This window comes from Spea bombifrons, chromosome 4 (genome assembly GCF_027358695.1).
Source record: "Spea bombifrons isolate aSpeBom1 chromosome 4, aSpeBom1.2.pri, whole genome shotgun sequence".
NCBI classification, from domain to species: Eukaryota; Metazoa; Chordata; class Amphibia; order Anura; family Pelobatidae; genus Spea; species Spea bombifrons.
Genome location: NC_071090.1, coordinates 85,224,854 through 85,241,180, shown reverse-complemented (window position 1 = coordinate 85,241,180; position 16,327 = coordinate 85,224,854). Strand labels below are relative to the sequence as shown.

General features: G+C 41.2%; 1 protein-coding gene across 12 annotated transcripts in view; it reads left to right on the top strand.

The window, feature by feature from the left end:
- PPIP5K1 (diphosphoinositol pentakisphosphate kinase 1) overlaps positions 1-3,270 on the top strand; it is a 61,699-nt gene extending 58,429 nt beyond the window's left edge. For all 12 annotated transcript variants that reach the window (XM_053462016.1, XM_053462013.1, XM_053462011.1 and 9 more), the window contains 3 exons: positions 684-821; positions 1,481-1,588; positions 1,778-3,270. In XM_053462016.1, the coding sequence (XP_053317991.1) occupies positions 684-821; positions 1,481-1,588; positions 1,778-2,241 (710 nt within the window). In that variant the 3' untranslated portion in view covers positions 2,242-3,270. The remainder of the gene's footprint in view (positions 1-683; positions 822-1,480; positions 1,589-1,777) is intronic.
- Positions 3,271-16,327: the final 13,057 nt, after the last annotated feature.

Below are 16,327 nucleotides of genomic sequence, written 5' to 3'. Positions count from 1 at the left end.
GTATTCCTTTATGTTTTCTTTGACTGATTACAGATATAATAGCATATGGCAGTATATAATAGCATATGGCCATCTGTCCCACGTTGTTCTGTTTCGTTTTGTTTTTTTTTGTTTTTGTTTTTTTTTACCAGGGGGACTGCTGGGTCTTCTAAGCCTAGGTCAGGATACATCACTGCCTACTATTGTGGTTCTCAAACTTTTTTGTGCAATGCATTTTATAAGGGTATGTTTGAAAAATTGTTAGCCCTCAAGTATCCTGTTGTGCGTAAGTGTGTACTTTTACCAATATTCAGCTAAATGGTTGTGTGTCCGTAGTAAGTGAATATGATCTACTCCTTAAGATGCTGGTTTATGTTCAGATCGTTGTGTTTCTGGTGTTGGGGGAAACATACAAACTAGCTGCTGATGCCCTGTACAGGTATATGGAAGCTATTGAAAAAACCTTCTGGTTCCCTGAATAGCCATTTATTGCCACGGTATGTCTGCTAGCGTGCATGCCTCTAAGAAATCTACCAAAGAGAGGGGTAACTTGCTTTGTTTTCTCTGCCTGAATCGTGAAATAGTTCATTGTGGCACTTCTGTGGCTTAATTGTAGGGATTACTTTCCAGATTCTAAGTGTTGATCCCTATTTGTGTTTGTGTGTATTATATGATTGTTCATAAGTTTTGTTTGTTTTTTACAGGATTTGAAGGGTGTTCAATGGTCCCCACAATTTACCCACTGGAGACTCTCCACAACTCCTTGTCCCTCAAACAAGTCAATGAGTTCTTGACTGCAGTTTGTGAGAAGTTTGCCGAGACACATTCAAGAGGGCCGTCAGGTATACAAAGAACACTGCTTTCCTTCACTTATAAATGCCTACCATGTTAACCAGAATAAAGTATTTTTAGCATGTATATCATATATGTTATGTTTGTAAATGTTTAATATGAAAGATCAATGTTGATATAGTGATATATTGATATGCCCATAAGGTATGTTGAAAGATATAGCCAAGTTATTTGAAATGGCTACTCAAGGAGCTTCATTTGTTACCATAATTACAAACATTAACCCTTAAGATAAAATAATTTTAAAAAATTCATTAAATCCCATTGGCCATGATTGTGCATTGTTTTTTACTGTGCGTGTGCTGGCATGCTATGCATTGTCCTCACTTGTGGCATGAAGTGGCATCAGGTAAGTATGTAGCAGAGCTACACGTTGGTAGTATAATCATTAGATCTACGTAGGAGTTATTCATAACTGTATAAACATTGTTAAAATGGCATTATTCCATGTTTACTTCATCTATTGTTTACTTGCTATAAGCTTCAGTAAGGATGAACTCTGTGACACAACATAACACACAAACAATATTTAGTGCTTGTGGAACACTTATGTTTCTAGGTAAAACACTGTTAAACCTAATGTTTAACATGACCTAACTTAGTACTAGGTATACTTTGTGAAGATAACCATGTGGATTCTTGTAAACAGCTGGCTGTGACTCCATGATTCCACGCCAAACATCTTGTGATTCCTATCTACCGCAAAGGATCCTTTCTTCATCGTCTCTGCGCCAGCGTTCAGAGAGGCCTCCCTGGTGTAAGTATATTCTGCATTTTTAATTGATATTATTTACCTCTAATTACCATTTTGAACTCTGACCCGGTTGCAGATATTTTAGATTAATCACTTTTACAAAGCCGCTGTGAATGGTGTAAAGTATACTTGAAGGCAAATACTAACGTCCCACATAGTAGTAATTGTAACCCTTTTCACGTCTACTTGTAGACAGCAGTGGACCATCCAGCACAGTATCTAGCGCTGGTCCCTCTTCTCCAACGGCTATGGATTTGTCTGCTCGTTTTAACTTTACTGATAAAGCATCTCTCGTTGACGAACAAAGGAAAAAACTAAATCTCGAGGATATTCTGCTACCGCAACAGCCAACTAGAGAAGACTCCTCCAACAGCGAAGATATGGGCAATTCTCTAGGAGAAGAACCTTCAAATACAGATTCTGCCCAACTTCCAAGGCAACCTTCTAGAGAAGCAGCTGCGCCGATTCAGCATTTCAAGGAAGAGCAAATCAGTTTTGGTTTAGAGCCTCCTGGAGACGCATCATTGCCAAATCACGAACAACCCAAGGGATCTCTTTGTATCCGGGATAAGCAAAGTGTTTCCAAAGAGCAGTCCCCTACAGGTGACCAGGCATTAACAGGATTGGTTCTACAGGGCCAAGAGACATCACTATAATAGTATCAAAGAAAATCTTTGACAACCCGGACTGTGTTCTACTGACAATTTCAGCAAATCTGACTTTTAATACAACAACTGAAATTATTTATATTTTAATGGGCGTATTAGCCACCCCCCTCCATCCATATGAACATAATATACTGTCTGGTTACATGGATTTTTACAATATTGCTCTTCTCCTACACAAGATGAAATCTGCTTGTGGCCATCGTTTGTTGACTGGGCGGTTACGGGTGTCACTTTTTGCACTGTTTGTAGTTTGGCAAGAAAAGAGATGCTTTATTTTTGATGAATTAACCGACTTGCCGTGTAGTTGTACAGTACACCGGCCTGCTAAGGACGTAAGAAACGTGCACCAGCAAACTAGACTTCTTAAAACAAAGTGGTGAATAATCATGGATGTAACGTTGACATATTTTTTTTTCTTGTGATATTAGGGCACTCTGAGGTCTGTCTGATCGATGCTTACAGCAATACAAAGACGAGCTAAGTGATGGCACATAGGGTAATGGATACACACTGTGTTTTTCTTGTGGTAAAAGTATTATACACTGTTGCTGATTAGTAAAATCAGACTCCTAGATTTCTCTTCAAAAAGAAATATAAAAAAAAACAAAGAATTTCACTCTGTTTTAATTAAGATTTCTCATCCGAATATCAATTTAGTTTTCTCCTTAAAATGCTTGCAGTGAGTTTCGACGAGCCCTCAGACGTAGAGATTCATTCTTAGAATGGCTGAATCCTCTTATCTTGCTCTTCTGGATCATTCCACCGGTAGTTGGGTTCTGAAACGCGTTGCGGCTGTTAAAGGTTATCTGCGAAACCTCTTGCATTCTGTAATGAGAATCGTGTAACATTCTTTGTTTTGATTAAATACAAAAAATGATTAACTGTCATAAATGTTTTCAAGATCTCAGCTGTATACTTTGCATACATTTTGACCTTTTCCAGCAGTGAAATCTGGACACTGGTATTATTACCGAAACAGCCTGATTTGGCTCGTGTTAATAAAAACTGTGGTTGTTACGTTCCTGTCTTATTTCAGGTTGTTGCTGGGAGGACTGATCCAGCGAATAATGTTTCTCAATGCAGAACAGCTTTCTACTGCTGCGAAGGTTAAACAGAATTTGCACTCAATCTTATGGTACTCCGGTTTATGCCAGAATGCTTTTGACTTGATGGAAAATCCGCTGTTAATTGTTCTATAGCCATTGGGGAGCTTTTTGTCTACCTAGAAGATTTTACTGCCAGGAGGACATCTTGTTTGTGCTATTTTTTTTATATATATATATCAAAAAATCTGATTTTTGCTAACAGTGGTAGAACAAAACTGACCTTTAGGTGCCAAAGAGTAACGGAGTTAATTTGTTAGACGGATTGTCTAACCCACTAGCTCTAGAATGTTGAATTATGGCTACCGGTTTTAAATCAGGGTGACGGGATTTTAAAAACAATCCAAATTTAAATGCATTTTGAGATTCCTTCTATAAGATGGCAATGGCATTTTTAATAATAACGGAGAACTCATTTGCGAGATTGGTTGAAAAATTTAGATTTTTATAAACTTCGTTTTAAACAGAATTACATCAATTAAATTGTTTTCACAAAACCGGAAGCCTTAATGAAGAAACGTGTTTAATAAGAATAGATATTGGGTATATACAATGAAAATGCTATTTTTAGTATAAAGTAGATAGTAAAAATTAAACAAGATTAATGTATATTATATATTAAAATTATATATATATAAAAACAGTTGTGTAATTTAAATATTTATCCAAAATATACGGACCATTTACCACTGTGCTGTACACAGAGCATTGGTGTCTACTAACACTGTATATGTATTTGTGATCGGTAGATGTACTGTCGACTTACAAACCTCTGTGGGTGATTGGGATTTAATGCCCATGGAATCCACCGGTCTGGCTTTTTACATCTTTGGATATTGTGTGTGGAATTTCTGGATTCTCTTTTCACTTTATATTGTGGTAATGTTTCTAAGGGTTTTGACGGTAATTTCTGTGTGTATGATATCTAGCGGTGTGATTTTTACATAGTGTTTCATCATTTGTCTTCTTTTAGTCATTAGATCCTTTCAACGGTTTGCCGGGGTAGAAAGGTACAGGGGAAAATGTAAAAATGTCTGTCCAAATACAGAAACTTGTTTGCCAACCAGATGGATTTGTTCCCTATCCAAACGCACTGAGGTCATCTTTGGGAAAGTAGACCAAGATTGCACTAATCCTGATCTCGGAGGTCCTTCTTTGCTAAGCCTACACAGACGCGTGAATGTTCATAGAGGTATATAAGTCCAGGAACTTCCCCTGCATGTCGATAGAGGACAGGCATAACATGGATCGAGCGGGCAGAAGCTGGGTGGGAAATTGGTAGCGTGTGGTCAGAATGGGGGCAGCCTGCATAAGGTCCTCACTTCCAAAAGCACTGTACTCTAGTAATGTCTGCCTAATGGGAAATCTCGTTTGTATATGTATCTATCTTAGATTGCAATATACTTATAAAAAGCCCCTTAATAATTGATCTTCAGTAGTGAAGTAAGTAGCACTGGAATGTACTAAGGCGTATATATATATATATATATATATATATATCATCTGTGTTAAATGCTAGCCAGGTGCTTGGTCAATCCTGCATTGATAGTTTTCCCATCCCCCGGTAGCTCTGACATATAAAGTGAATGTGTGTAATTGTCGGTGATTTGCGTTTCATCTGTTGTGCATTCCTGGTATTGATTCTGACGGCTGTGCTTTGTTATGGTTGCGGAACCAATTGTATGGAATCCTCTTAACGTGTCCCTTAATGTCTCCATTGTCACTTCTTCATTACCGCTAAATTGTATTTGTTCGTTTTCATCAGAAACAAATGTGTATATTGCTTATTGTCCTCCCGATGGACTGAATGTACCTGTGAATCAACCATTCGGTACATTATACCATGATTAAACTGCTTCTCATATTACATTGGGGTGCTTAGTTATATCATTGTATGTCCTATTGTTTGTGATTGGCATATTTATGTCTACCTGTGTCTTTAACAGTTGTTTTCTGCAATTGTTTCACGTAAGTATAATGTAAGTCATGGTTACCTTTTTGTTTAAAACACTGAACGCCAACAAAATATGGAAAGAAACCAAGTAAAATTAAATCTTTCGCAGGTCCGATAGGATCAGATTGTACTTTGTGGGTATTCATAACTCTTTAAGTGGACCTGTCATCGTGTGAGCGATTAGATAAAATAGGAATAAATTCAGCGTCACAATGGAAGGCAGACCCACTTTCAATGGAAGCTTTTCTCCTCTGTGTTCGGATTTGGAGAATCTAATTTGATATGATTTGCTGATAACTAAATTAAGTTATTAATTTTTGTTTTTTTCTGGTAATTGTGAGAAAAATGGTTTTATTATGCTTTGCTTGAGCTACAGCGCTCCTTTGTAAAAGCAATAAAGTTGTTGGAAAGAAGAGCTGGGTCTCTTATTATAACAAACGATTCATGTTCATTGTCAGTATGAAATTAAATATACCATCAGAAAGCGTAACAGCTAATGGCTTCCTCCTTACAGGTTTGTATTTATTTCCTTTATAATAATGTTCCCCGGCACTGTGTTTTATGCATGGCAAAGCGGCACAGCTCCCTCCACTAACCTGTCCTTCTAGAGGCCATCTGCCGTCGGAGATATTATGTCGTGGTGGCCAGCAGCAGCCGTCCGCATGAAGGAAACGTTAGGGGAGAGGTCTGTGGGGGGACAGACCTCACTTTGTAGTAAAGTACAAGGGCTGGTGGGGGAGCTGGGAGCTTGCCCCGGGCAGGGGAGGGCTGGCAGCCTAAGGCCTGGGGGGCAAGTCAAGTCAACTGGCCCATTGCACCATCAAAGCGGCTGCGAGCGACATTGAAAGTGGCTGTCGTGCGGCAGTCACTCCACCAGCGCCTAATGAAATTAAAGTGGCCGGCGTGCACACACCGCATGCCTCAGCTCTTCATCACACCCCTTTTGAGACGTGGGAAGAGGAGCTGAGGAATGGCCGTTGGGTCTGACTGCCGCATGATGCAGGGGCGTACCTAGAGTATTTGGCACCTGTGGCAGACCCTGTATGTGGCACCCCCACACACACACACACACACTTTAAAACTGCATAGTTTCTATGGTTAGGCAAACATTGACAGGGGTACAGCAAAATTGTTATCATTATATACTTAGGGATTACGCAGCACCACCGTCAATGTGTGCCTATACATTGAGTCAGACACTGACAACCCCTACCACTATATACTAAGCCAAACATTGATGTGGTGTAGGCTTACCACTTTAGTGACTGGCATAGTATATAGTAGGGATGCACCGAAATGAAAATTCTGGACTGAAACTAAAAATTCAGCATTCACTTGGCCAAAACTGAAAAAAAAAAACTTTCAAATACTTTATTAAAAGTAACACCAAAATTAGACAAAAAAATCAACAACAATATTAATATATATATATATATAACAACAATCACAATCCTATCATGCCCAGGTTCTAGCATGTGCTGGCTGACGTAGCATGATAGGAGTGTGATTGCTGTTATATATATATTAATACTGTCATTGAATTATTCTGTCCAATAAAAGTGTTAACACACCGAAGTTGGACCAAAAAATAAGTTATAACAGCAATCACACTCCTATCATGCCTAGGCAGCCACTACATGCTGGAATCTGGGCATGAAAGGAATGTGATTACGGACTCCCTATGCCAAGCTATCCCCCAACACTTACACATCCATGCTATCTGAAACCCTCATTCACAAACATTCAGCATAACACTCATCACTCTCACACACTTACATTCAGCATAACACCCATCACTCTCACACACTTACATTAGGCATAACACCCATCACTCTCACACACTTACATTCGGCATAACACCCATCACTCTCACACACTTACATTCAGCATAACACCCATCACTCTCACACACTTACATTCAGCATAACACCCATCACTCTCACACACTTACATTAGACATAACACCCATCACTCTCACACACTTACATTCAGCATAACACCCTTCACTCTCACACACTTACATTCAGCGTAACACTCATCACTCTCACACACTTACATTCAGCATAACACCCATCACTCTCACACACTTACATTCGGCATAACACCCATCACTCTCACACACTTACATTCGGCATAACACCCATCACTCTCACACACTTACATTAGGCATAACACCCATCACTCTCACACACTTACATTCAGCATAACACCCATCACTCTCACACACTTACATTCAGCATAACACCCATCACTCTCACACACTTACATTCAGCATAACACCCATCACTCTCACACACTTACTAATCCACTCTCTCCTACCTTTTCTTCTTTCACTCTCACTTTTCCTCCTCTTCTTCCTGTCCTGTGCACTGAGCGCGGACGACGGTGGGCATGGCTTCAGTGTTGTGCGCCAGGATTTGACATCAAGTCCCGGCGCACAGCCACAGTTGCCGCGCGCATCGTTTCTGGAGGCGTGCCGGCATGGTGGCACCCCTCAGATGAGCGGCAGCCGGGGCGGACCGCATCCCCCCCCCCCCCCCACCGCCAGGTACGCATGACGGCCGCATTCAATCCTGCTCGCGGCCGCTTGGTTTTTAACTTTGCAGCCGCATTGAATGCTCGTCTGCCGGTCGTCCGTCCCGCCGGCCCACCGGCCCGGATTTAGGGCGGCCTGCGGGGCAATTGCCCCCCTGCCCAGCCCGCCCCTGGCCCCGGGTGACATTATGTTTAAAGGCAGCCCTGTCTAAAGCCTCAGCGCTTTCATCAATTCCCAGCAGTTTTGGTTATTCCTGACAATGATTTGTGGCAGCTCTAAAAGTCTGCATTCTATTCTGGTATTTAAAGTCATTACCCGTGTTCTAAAATCATTATTGAACAAACAGATACTGAAATGTGGAGCAAGCCATCTAAATATTATTCTAGGAACTGCCCAAATCCTATTTTGCCTTAAGGAACTGTAGACAAGTAAGTATTGTTGGCGAATCCTACAGATTAGTCCACTAAAGGAACACTTTAGTTACAGTGTTTATAGATTTAAATTGTGCATATTATAGGAGCTGCCATCTGACCTGATTTCTATGATCTGTGTGATTATTCCCACCCATTGAGATATTGTTTTCTTGTTAAAATGCTAATTGCTGTTAATTCACCTTCCCTAAGTAAAAATTGAAAAACAAAAAGCTATATCTGTTTTTTGGTAAGATAAAGGTCCAATCCCATCCTAGTTCTGTGTTAAATGCATAGTGGAGTCCACTTTGAATTTTACTGCATTCAGATCAGTGCATTCTTTAGTTATTGGAGTTAGAAAATGACTTATGTCTTCCCTCTGCTGCCCTACTGAAGCATTGTCGTGTACCTTGCTAGCACATGATCAGTACGGGAGAAGCAGCAGCTAATGGCATGCATGTTAGCTGAACAATGTTTTTTTGCTAGCATATATGTAATGAAAGTGCTACTGAGCATGTGCAGGAAGGATGCTTACACAACACAAAGCAAGTATTCAGCTCATATCCCCTTAATGACAAAGCCCGTACATGTACGGGCTCAAAATGCATTGTTTTCAATGGGTTTAGGGACCGCCCATTGTCCTTAAGGGGATATCCAGCAAAAAACACCTAATCCCTAAATATTGGGTGTTCAGTCACACTACTGGCCGTATATCTCTTAGCCTGCCGCTACATCGAAGTACCCCAAGTATGCTTCAAGCTACTTCCGAGTAGCAGGGGGATAAGTCTCATTGACTAACCCCAATAACTTAAGAATCTGCAAAAATGTATATGCATAAAAACCATCATTTTATGTGACCCCACTGTGCTCCTACCTACGTACGTTGGCTGGTCCAACTCAGACTGGCCCTGTTTGAAGAATTGTGGACCTGTAACCCGTGCCAGCCTACTCCTGCTTATCCTGTTAGCTGCTGTGGGACGCTAATGAGTGCATGATGGGCCACCAGATGGACACCCCTGCTTTAGAAGAACAGGGTTATTGTGGAAATGTACCTTCCTGGTGGAAGGCCAGTGGGGTGGATGAGTGTGAGAGCTGGGTCTGCAGAAACCAATCACTCAATGTAGCTGAGGGACTTCAGAGACTACAATTTTTGTTTGGGTGATGCCTTCATAAATCCAGGATTTAACCAAATGCATTTATACGGACCCCTTTCTGTCCGGGTTTCCAGAAATTCCAGAAATCATACTGCTTCCATACGTTTAATAAAAAGGATTGTAGGCTCTTTATTCTCATTCCTCCAAGAAATTACTGTGAATTACTGAACTTTATGTATATTTAGTAAACATGTCCATGTTGCTCTGGATTTGAAACTAGACTGAGATTTTGCCCTTGAAAGTATTTAAATGCTTTGTTTAAAGTCTGTCAGTGTAAGAGGATTTTTCTGTTTGTCTAAATTTTTGTTTCTGCTGAGATTTCTTGTTCCAGTTGCCAAGACACCCGTTGCCATGACAATAGCTGTTTCAGGGAGAATTCCACCCTCTGTTTGAATGAATAGCACAGGCTGCTTGTGTAAGATGCTGCCACACTCCATATTGCTTTCCCCTGCAAGTGAGATGAGTCTCGGGTCCAGAGGGGGTTGGTGACATGTAAACAATTAGACCTCTGATGGTTGGGAAAAACATAGCTTGGTCTGCGCTAGAGGGAGACGTTACTGCAAGCACAATGATTCAGCATCCAGGCCCTGGATTAACGCAGAGAAAACAAACAGAACCTTACGTCATTCAAATCCCCAAACCAGTGGCAAACAATAATTCAGTATATTTATATTTTTAGGAGGATTTTATATTCCCATCTGTTGCATTATTTAGTGACATTAGTAAAGATACAAACACCTTAATAAAACTATGTATTTTCACTGAAATCTACAACGGAGCACTAATGTCCCAGTGCGCAGAATGCAGGGGAGGATTGGGTGACAATGGGATGGATATGCTGTCATGTACCATCTGGTTAATAGCTTCCACACAGTCTAATGTACTTTCAATTTATTAATGACTATTTGTGTAAATCAAGCCTCTGGTGCTTTACTGGATATATCCAACCGTTGCTCCTCCATTAGCCACATAGCAGCAGTCGCCCTTCAGTATACCTGGGGACTCAACGGGTTTCTCCCAGGATATCTGCGTCTCCAGATCAGTTTCTTCTGACATGGTGGCCATGTCCATTCCTTGATCCCTGCCCAATTCATTCGCACTAAAGGCTGCCTGGGACTAGCCCTGCCCCTACTTGTCCTATGTGACACCACCAGAGGTGGGCAGAGCGCTGGGTATCTTACCAATGGAAGTTCACAGATATGCCATTTCAGGCTGCTGTAGCAATCAGGAGGGCACTTAGCGGTTGACCCTGTAGTATTATAACATCCGCCATGAGCCTGGTGCTGTTGAGGGTTTTAATCCACAATTGGAGGTTATATCTAGAGGGAATTTTACTCCACGTAGTTGGCAGAGTGGAACGTGGATCATGCAGAAGGTTGATTGTGTGACTTTGAGAAATTGCCCATTTGCACTGAGATAGTAGTCAAGTTGATGGACCTGTGATAATCGCAGGAGTGAGTGTTATTAAACCATTATCTGAGTAAATATACCTTTTTAGCAAAAGAAGGGTAAATATTATAGGACATCTGATGTAACCGTATGCTCTTTAAAAACACTTTAATTTGACTGTTTATTGCCTGGGGGATGATGTTTTTTTCCTGGAATTTCATTGACAGCATCCATTTTCAGAGAATTAATATGCCTGGCACGTTTCCTGGGCTCTCATAGCTCCCCCACCTCATTTATTTCCGTATCACAAGCCTGCTTAGAGTGTCCAGGCTAAACAGTGTCGGGGTGGAATTAATCCATTTCAGTCCCAGCGTAATTGAAATCTTGGTGCAAATACGAGAAAGATGGAGAATAAGGGAATAGTTTTGTTTAGTCACCGCTTCCAGCTGCGGTTGGATTGAAAGTTGTTGTGTAATTGCTTTTGCAAGCGTCACCTGCACAGACGTCCTCTGAATCACTAAGAGTAAAGACCCATCCAATCTCCGCACATCCCAACCTTCATTGCTTTGAAGGGAAAAAAAAGAATGCATTAAATCCTTGAGCACAGAAGACGTGGGTGTATAAAAGTTTAATAGTTATTTAATTACTTTACCAAGGATTTTATTCTCGTTAAGCTCTCCTGTGTCTTGAATATGCTATCCCATAGCCTGGCAGGTTCGATCGCCTTTATTATTGTAATTTATTGATTGATATAGCGCCATCGTTTTCCGCAGTGTCACGTATTTCCAGCTGTTCCAGATCATATTATTTACCGGAAAAAACATTAGTGCCCTAGTGCTGTGGGTGTGTTAAAGGTGATGTGCGAAGAATAACTTTCTTTGTTACGTTCTCATGGACTCTGTTTTAGTTGATAGAGCTATATAGCATCACAAAGCTTGTCATTTACACACGGATTATATGATGCGTGACATAAATCCCCTTTCTCTGCAGGCTTGTATGATATGTGCAGCAGAATATTAATGAGCACACATAAAGAGTCATAATGTAAAGACAAAGATAGAACATATATCGCTGAGGAATGACCGCAGAAATCTGTGCACGGTGCCCGTGATAGCCTCACGCTTTGTAGTTTGTAGCCAGAAGTAAATGAATTTTACATTTGTAATGTACATTCCCTTCGTTTTTTGGCAGTTTATAGTAAGTCTGTTACTATCCTCTGATCCTAATTTAGTTCTATCAAGAAGCATATAATGCTGTTTGCAGATAAAGTAAGCTTCTTTATTTATATATATATATATATATATATATATATATATATACACACTCACTGGCCACTTTATTAGATACACCTTGCTATTACCAGGTTGGACCCCCTTTTGCCTTCTGAACTGCCTTCATTCTTCGTGGCGTACTTTCTAGAAGGTGCTGGAAACATTTCTCAGAGATTTTGGTCCGTATGTTCATGATGGCATCACACAGTTACTGCAGATTTGTCAGCTGCACATCCAAGATGCCAATCTCCAGTTCTACCACATCCCAAAGGTGCTCTATTGGATTGAGATCTGGTGACTGTGGAGGTCATTGGAGCGCAGTGAACTCATTGTCATGTTCAAGAAACCAGTTTGAGATGATGTGAACTTTGTGACATGGTGCATTATCCTGCTGGAAGTAGCCATCAGAAGATGGGGACACTGGGGTCATAAAGGGATGGACATAGTCAGCAACAATACTCAGGTATGCTATCATGTTTAAATGATGCTCATGTGGTACTAAGGGGCCCAAAGTGTCCCCACACCATTACACCACCGCCGCCACAAGGCAGGATGGATGATTCATGCTTTCATGTTGTTTACGCCAAAGTCTGACCCTTCCATCTGAATGTCGCAGCTGGAATCGAGACTCATCAGACCAGAAAATGTTCTTTGAGTCTTCCATTGTCCAATTTTGGTGAGCCTGTGTGAATTGTAGCCTCAGTTTCCTATTCTTAGCTGACAGGAGTGGCACCCGGTGTGGTCTTCTGCTGCTGTAGCCCATCTGCTTCAAGGTTCAACATGTTGTGCGTTCAGAGATGGTATTCTGCAAACCTTGGTTGTAACGAGTGGTTATTTGAGTTACGGTCACCTTTCTAGTATCTCGAACCAGTCTGCCCATTCTCCTCCGACATCAACAAGGCATTTTTGTTCACACAACTGCCGCTCACTGGATATTTTCTTTTTTCCGGACCATTCTCTGCAAACCCTAGAGATGGTTGTGTGTAAAAACCCCATAAGATCAGCAGTTTATGAAATACTCAGACCAGCTCCCATGCCATGTTCAAAGTCACCTAAATCGCTTTTCTTCCCCATTCTGATGCTCGGTTTGAACTTCAGCAAGTTATCTTGACCACGTCTACATGCCTAAATGCAATGAGTTGCTGCGATGTGATTGGCTGACTAGCTATTTGTGTGAACAAGCAATTGAACAGGTGTACTTAATAAAGTGACCAGTGAGTGTATATAGATATACACACACATATAAATATATATATATATATATATAGACACACACATAAATATTAATGTATATATATATATATATATATATATATATGTGCATGTATCAAGAAGCAAGACTCTAGAAATGTATTTGTATGTCTCGTAGATAAATGGAACAGCCTCCCATTACAGTGAGTGTGTGTGTAGGGGGAGGGGGTTGACTGCGTTAGTGTGTTTGATAGTGTGTTAACTGTGTGTGATAGAGTGAATCTGTGTGTTTTAATTACGTGGCGGGCAGGGCCCTGTGGGGGGATTACTTGGATTTACTTGCACCCGCATCTGAAATAAGCTAGAAAACCAAAATGCTGGTTCCTCCTGAGACATTGTGGGCCTCAGTAATTTCTTGTCATACCCTGGGGCAAAAGACTTTGAAAGCAGAAAATGGGAGTGTTATTTATTGCCTCTATGATACAAGCGTTACCATTGAGGAGAAATAAGAGTGAGTTTAATTATTATTATTAATTGTTTTATATAGCTCCATCATATTCCGTAACGCTATTTTCATATAGAGCTTCTGTTCTCTAAACTCAGGTAGGAAATCAAAAGCCTTCCCAGAAGTATGGAAGTTGTTATAGCTGCAAATGGGGGACCAACTACATATTAATGTGTATTTACTGTATTTAGAATGCAATGCCCATGTTTGTGTGATGGTCTGGTGTCCCAACACTTTTGTCCATATAGTGTGTAACCCTTTTTTTACCTTGCTCCGCTGTCAGGCTGGTAGTTACAAATTTCAGTGACGCTGGTGACAGGAAACCTGAGCCTCCGCAATTGCTGGGAGATCGGGACATCTTCTTTCTTTATGCAGTGCCTCCACTCAGTGATTTGTACTATGTTGAGTAGGGGAACCCACCCACTGAGAAATGGCCCCTTTCACACAAGAAAATAACACACACAACTAAAATGCAAATTATTTATAGACTATATTGAAATAAACAGGTATTATAATATAAAGACCCAGCTGCTGTGCCTATTCAGTTCAGTTCTAGCAGTGGGTGAACAGTCCTGAGAATATATATATATATTTAACACAGATAACTGCCAACACCCGCTCCCCCACCCCAAATGTAGGTGTTCTTCCCACCCAGATGTCCCAGTGTTGGTGCACTGTTGGGGCCCTTGATGCAGGTAGCGCTACCCGGGGAGAAAAGTATATATATGTTGATATATATTAGTTAAGTACCTCTCCTTAGTGTCTTCAGGCAGCTCTGGGATGCTGCCCCTTTAACCTCCTGGCTGAGAGTATAACTGTCTTCCCACACAGATGTCTGTCTGCAGCTCTGCTTTCACCTCACTGGTACAGGATGCAGGACTTGGACGCTCTGGGTACTTGCAGTCTCTCACTCTCACTCAGGAACATACAGCACCATGCTGTATTCTCTGCACACTTCTACTTCAACTTCAGTGTACTGCTTGGATATCAGCAGTACACACACTAAAGGCAACTGGTTTACTTCAGGCTTGCGTACAGGGAGGGCAGTCTGTCTCTCTTCCTTCTTCACTCCCCTGCTTAGCTCTGCTCTTCCAGAAGTTTCTTCCTAGACCCTCTCCTCTGATAGGCTGAGAAACATTCCCTAGCTTAGGAAAACTGACAAATGTCCCATAGAGATACTGATTGGCTCAGAGGAGACAAGTAACCTGGTGCTGGAAGGAAAGGTCAGTATCCATGACAACCCAGCTGTAATGTTATTAAACAAAATAACTGCACTGGGTTACAAGTGTATATACTGTACATTAGGTGCTGGTGACAAAGCAGCGTTGACACATAAATGAATGGTAATTTTTCTTGCCTCTCATACCGTTTAAATGTATAGAAGCTGTAAATCATCATCCATCATACCAGCTGTATGCACTCCTTTATACGCCTCATTATTTCAGATATCCAAATTGGTACACCATTGTTAGGGGGACATGGCTGGAGTGGAGGGACTGGGTGTGGGTAGATGGGGCAGGCAGGGCCACCAGCCTGAAGAGCCACCTCACTGCGCTCCGCTACGTTGCCTTGCGAGGAGGGTGTATGGGAGCCGCCATGGAAATCTGTGCTGCAACGGCTCCCTGGGACAGCCAGATGATCTCCCAAAGCAGCCCATGATAACTCTCAAAAGCGGCACAGTGGGGCAGCTCTTCGGATGCTATCAACACTCATAAAAGGGTGTAGACTTAAATGTAGTCATAGGCCCTGAACCCCATTATTAATCCAACCCTTTAGGAGAACATCATTACAACTTCTAAGGAAGAAGGGAGTTTTCTACTGATATTTACATTTTTATTTGATTAATATTTTAACACTATGCATTTTTATCTGGTTTCGATATTTTTGATAGTTTAACTGTTTGTTTGCAGCTAGTGTTTCCCATCCCCCCCCCAAAAAAAATTGATAGGTTGTCTAACCCAGATCTGCAGTAAACATCATTTATTTTAAGACAGATAAGACGCTGGCTGAAAGCACTAGAGAATTTTGAATTCAGGCCAAACATTCACAAAGCTGCGTGATGCCTGATTTGGCACAAAAACTACATGTGCCAAACAAAGGCAGTATTTATAGCACTGCTTAAAGTAATCTGTGTCTAGCTGCTTCTGCTAAAATTATATGGTTAGTCTTCTCCAAGGGCAATCAGAAGCTACAGTTTTAGTCACAGTATTGCACTTACACTGACCTCCTTGTCTTTTTTATTCACTCAGAATGTGATCGAAGTACATATCTGTCTCTTTATGTGTCGCTCTCTTTTTTTTGGTGTCTTGTCTGCCTTTAAAACTTCCCTTTTAACCCTTCTGAAAAAGAGCACTAAGGCATGTTATGGTGCTATTTAATCAATAAATAATAATTCCTTTTTCCCAGCAACATATTCTGGCCTAGGGCAATCGTAGTCCCTCTACCACAAAACCAGGGGCCAGATCAACCCCCCCCCTCCAGTGTGCGGCTGTTCAATGGGTCCATTACAGGAGACATCACTGGTCTCCTCCACCATCCCACTCACACCATGGAACAGCCGC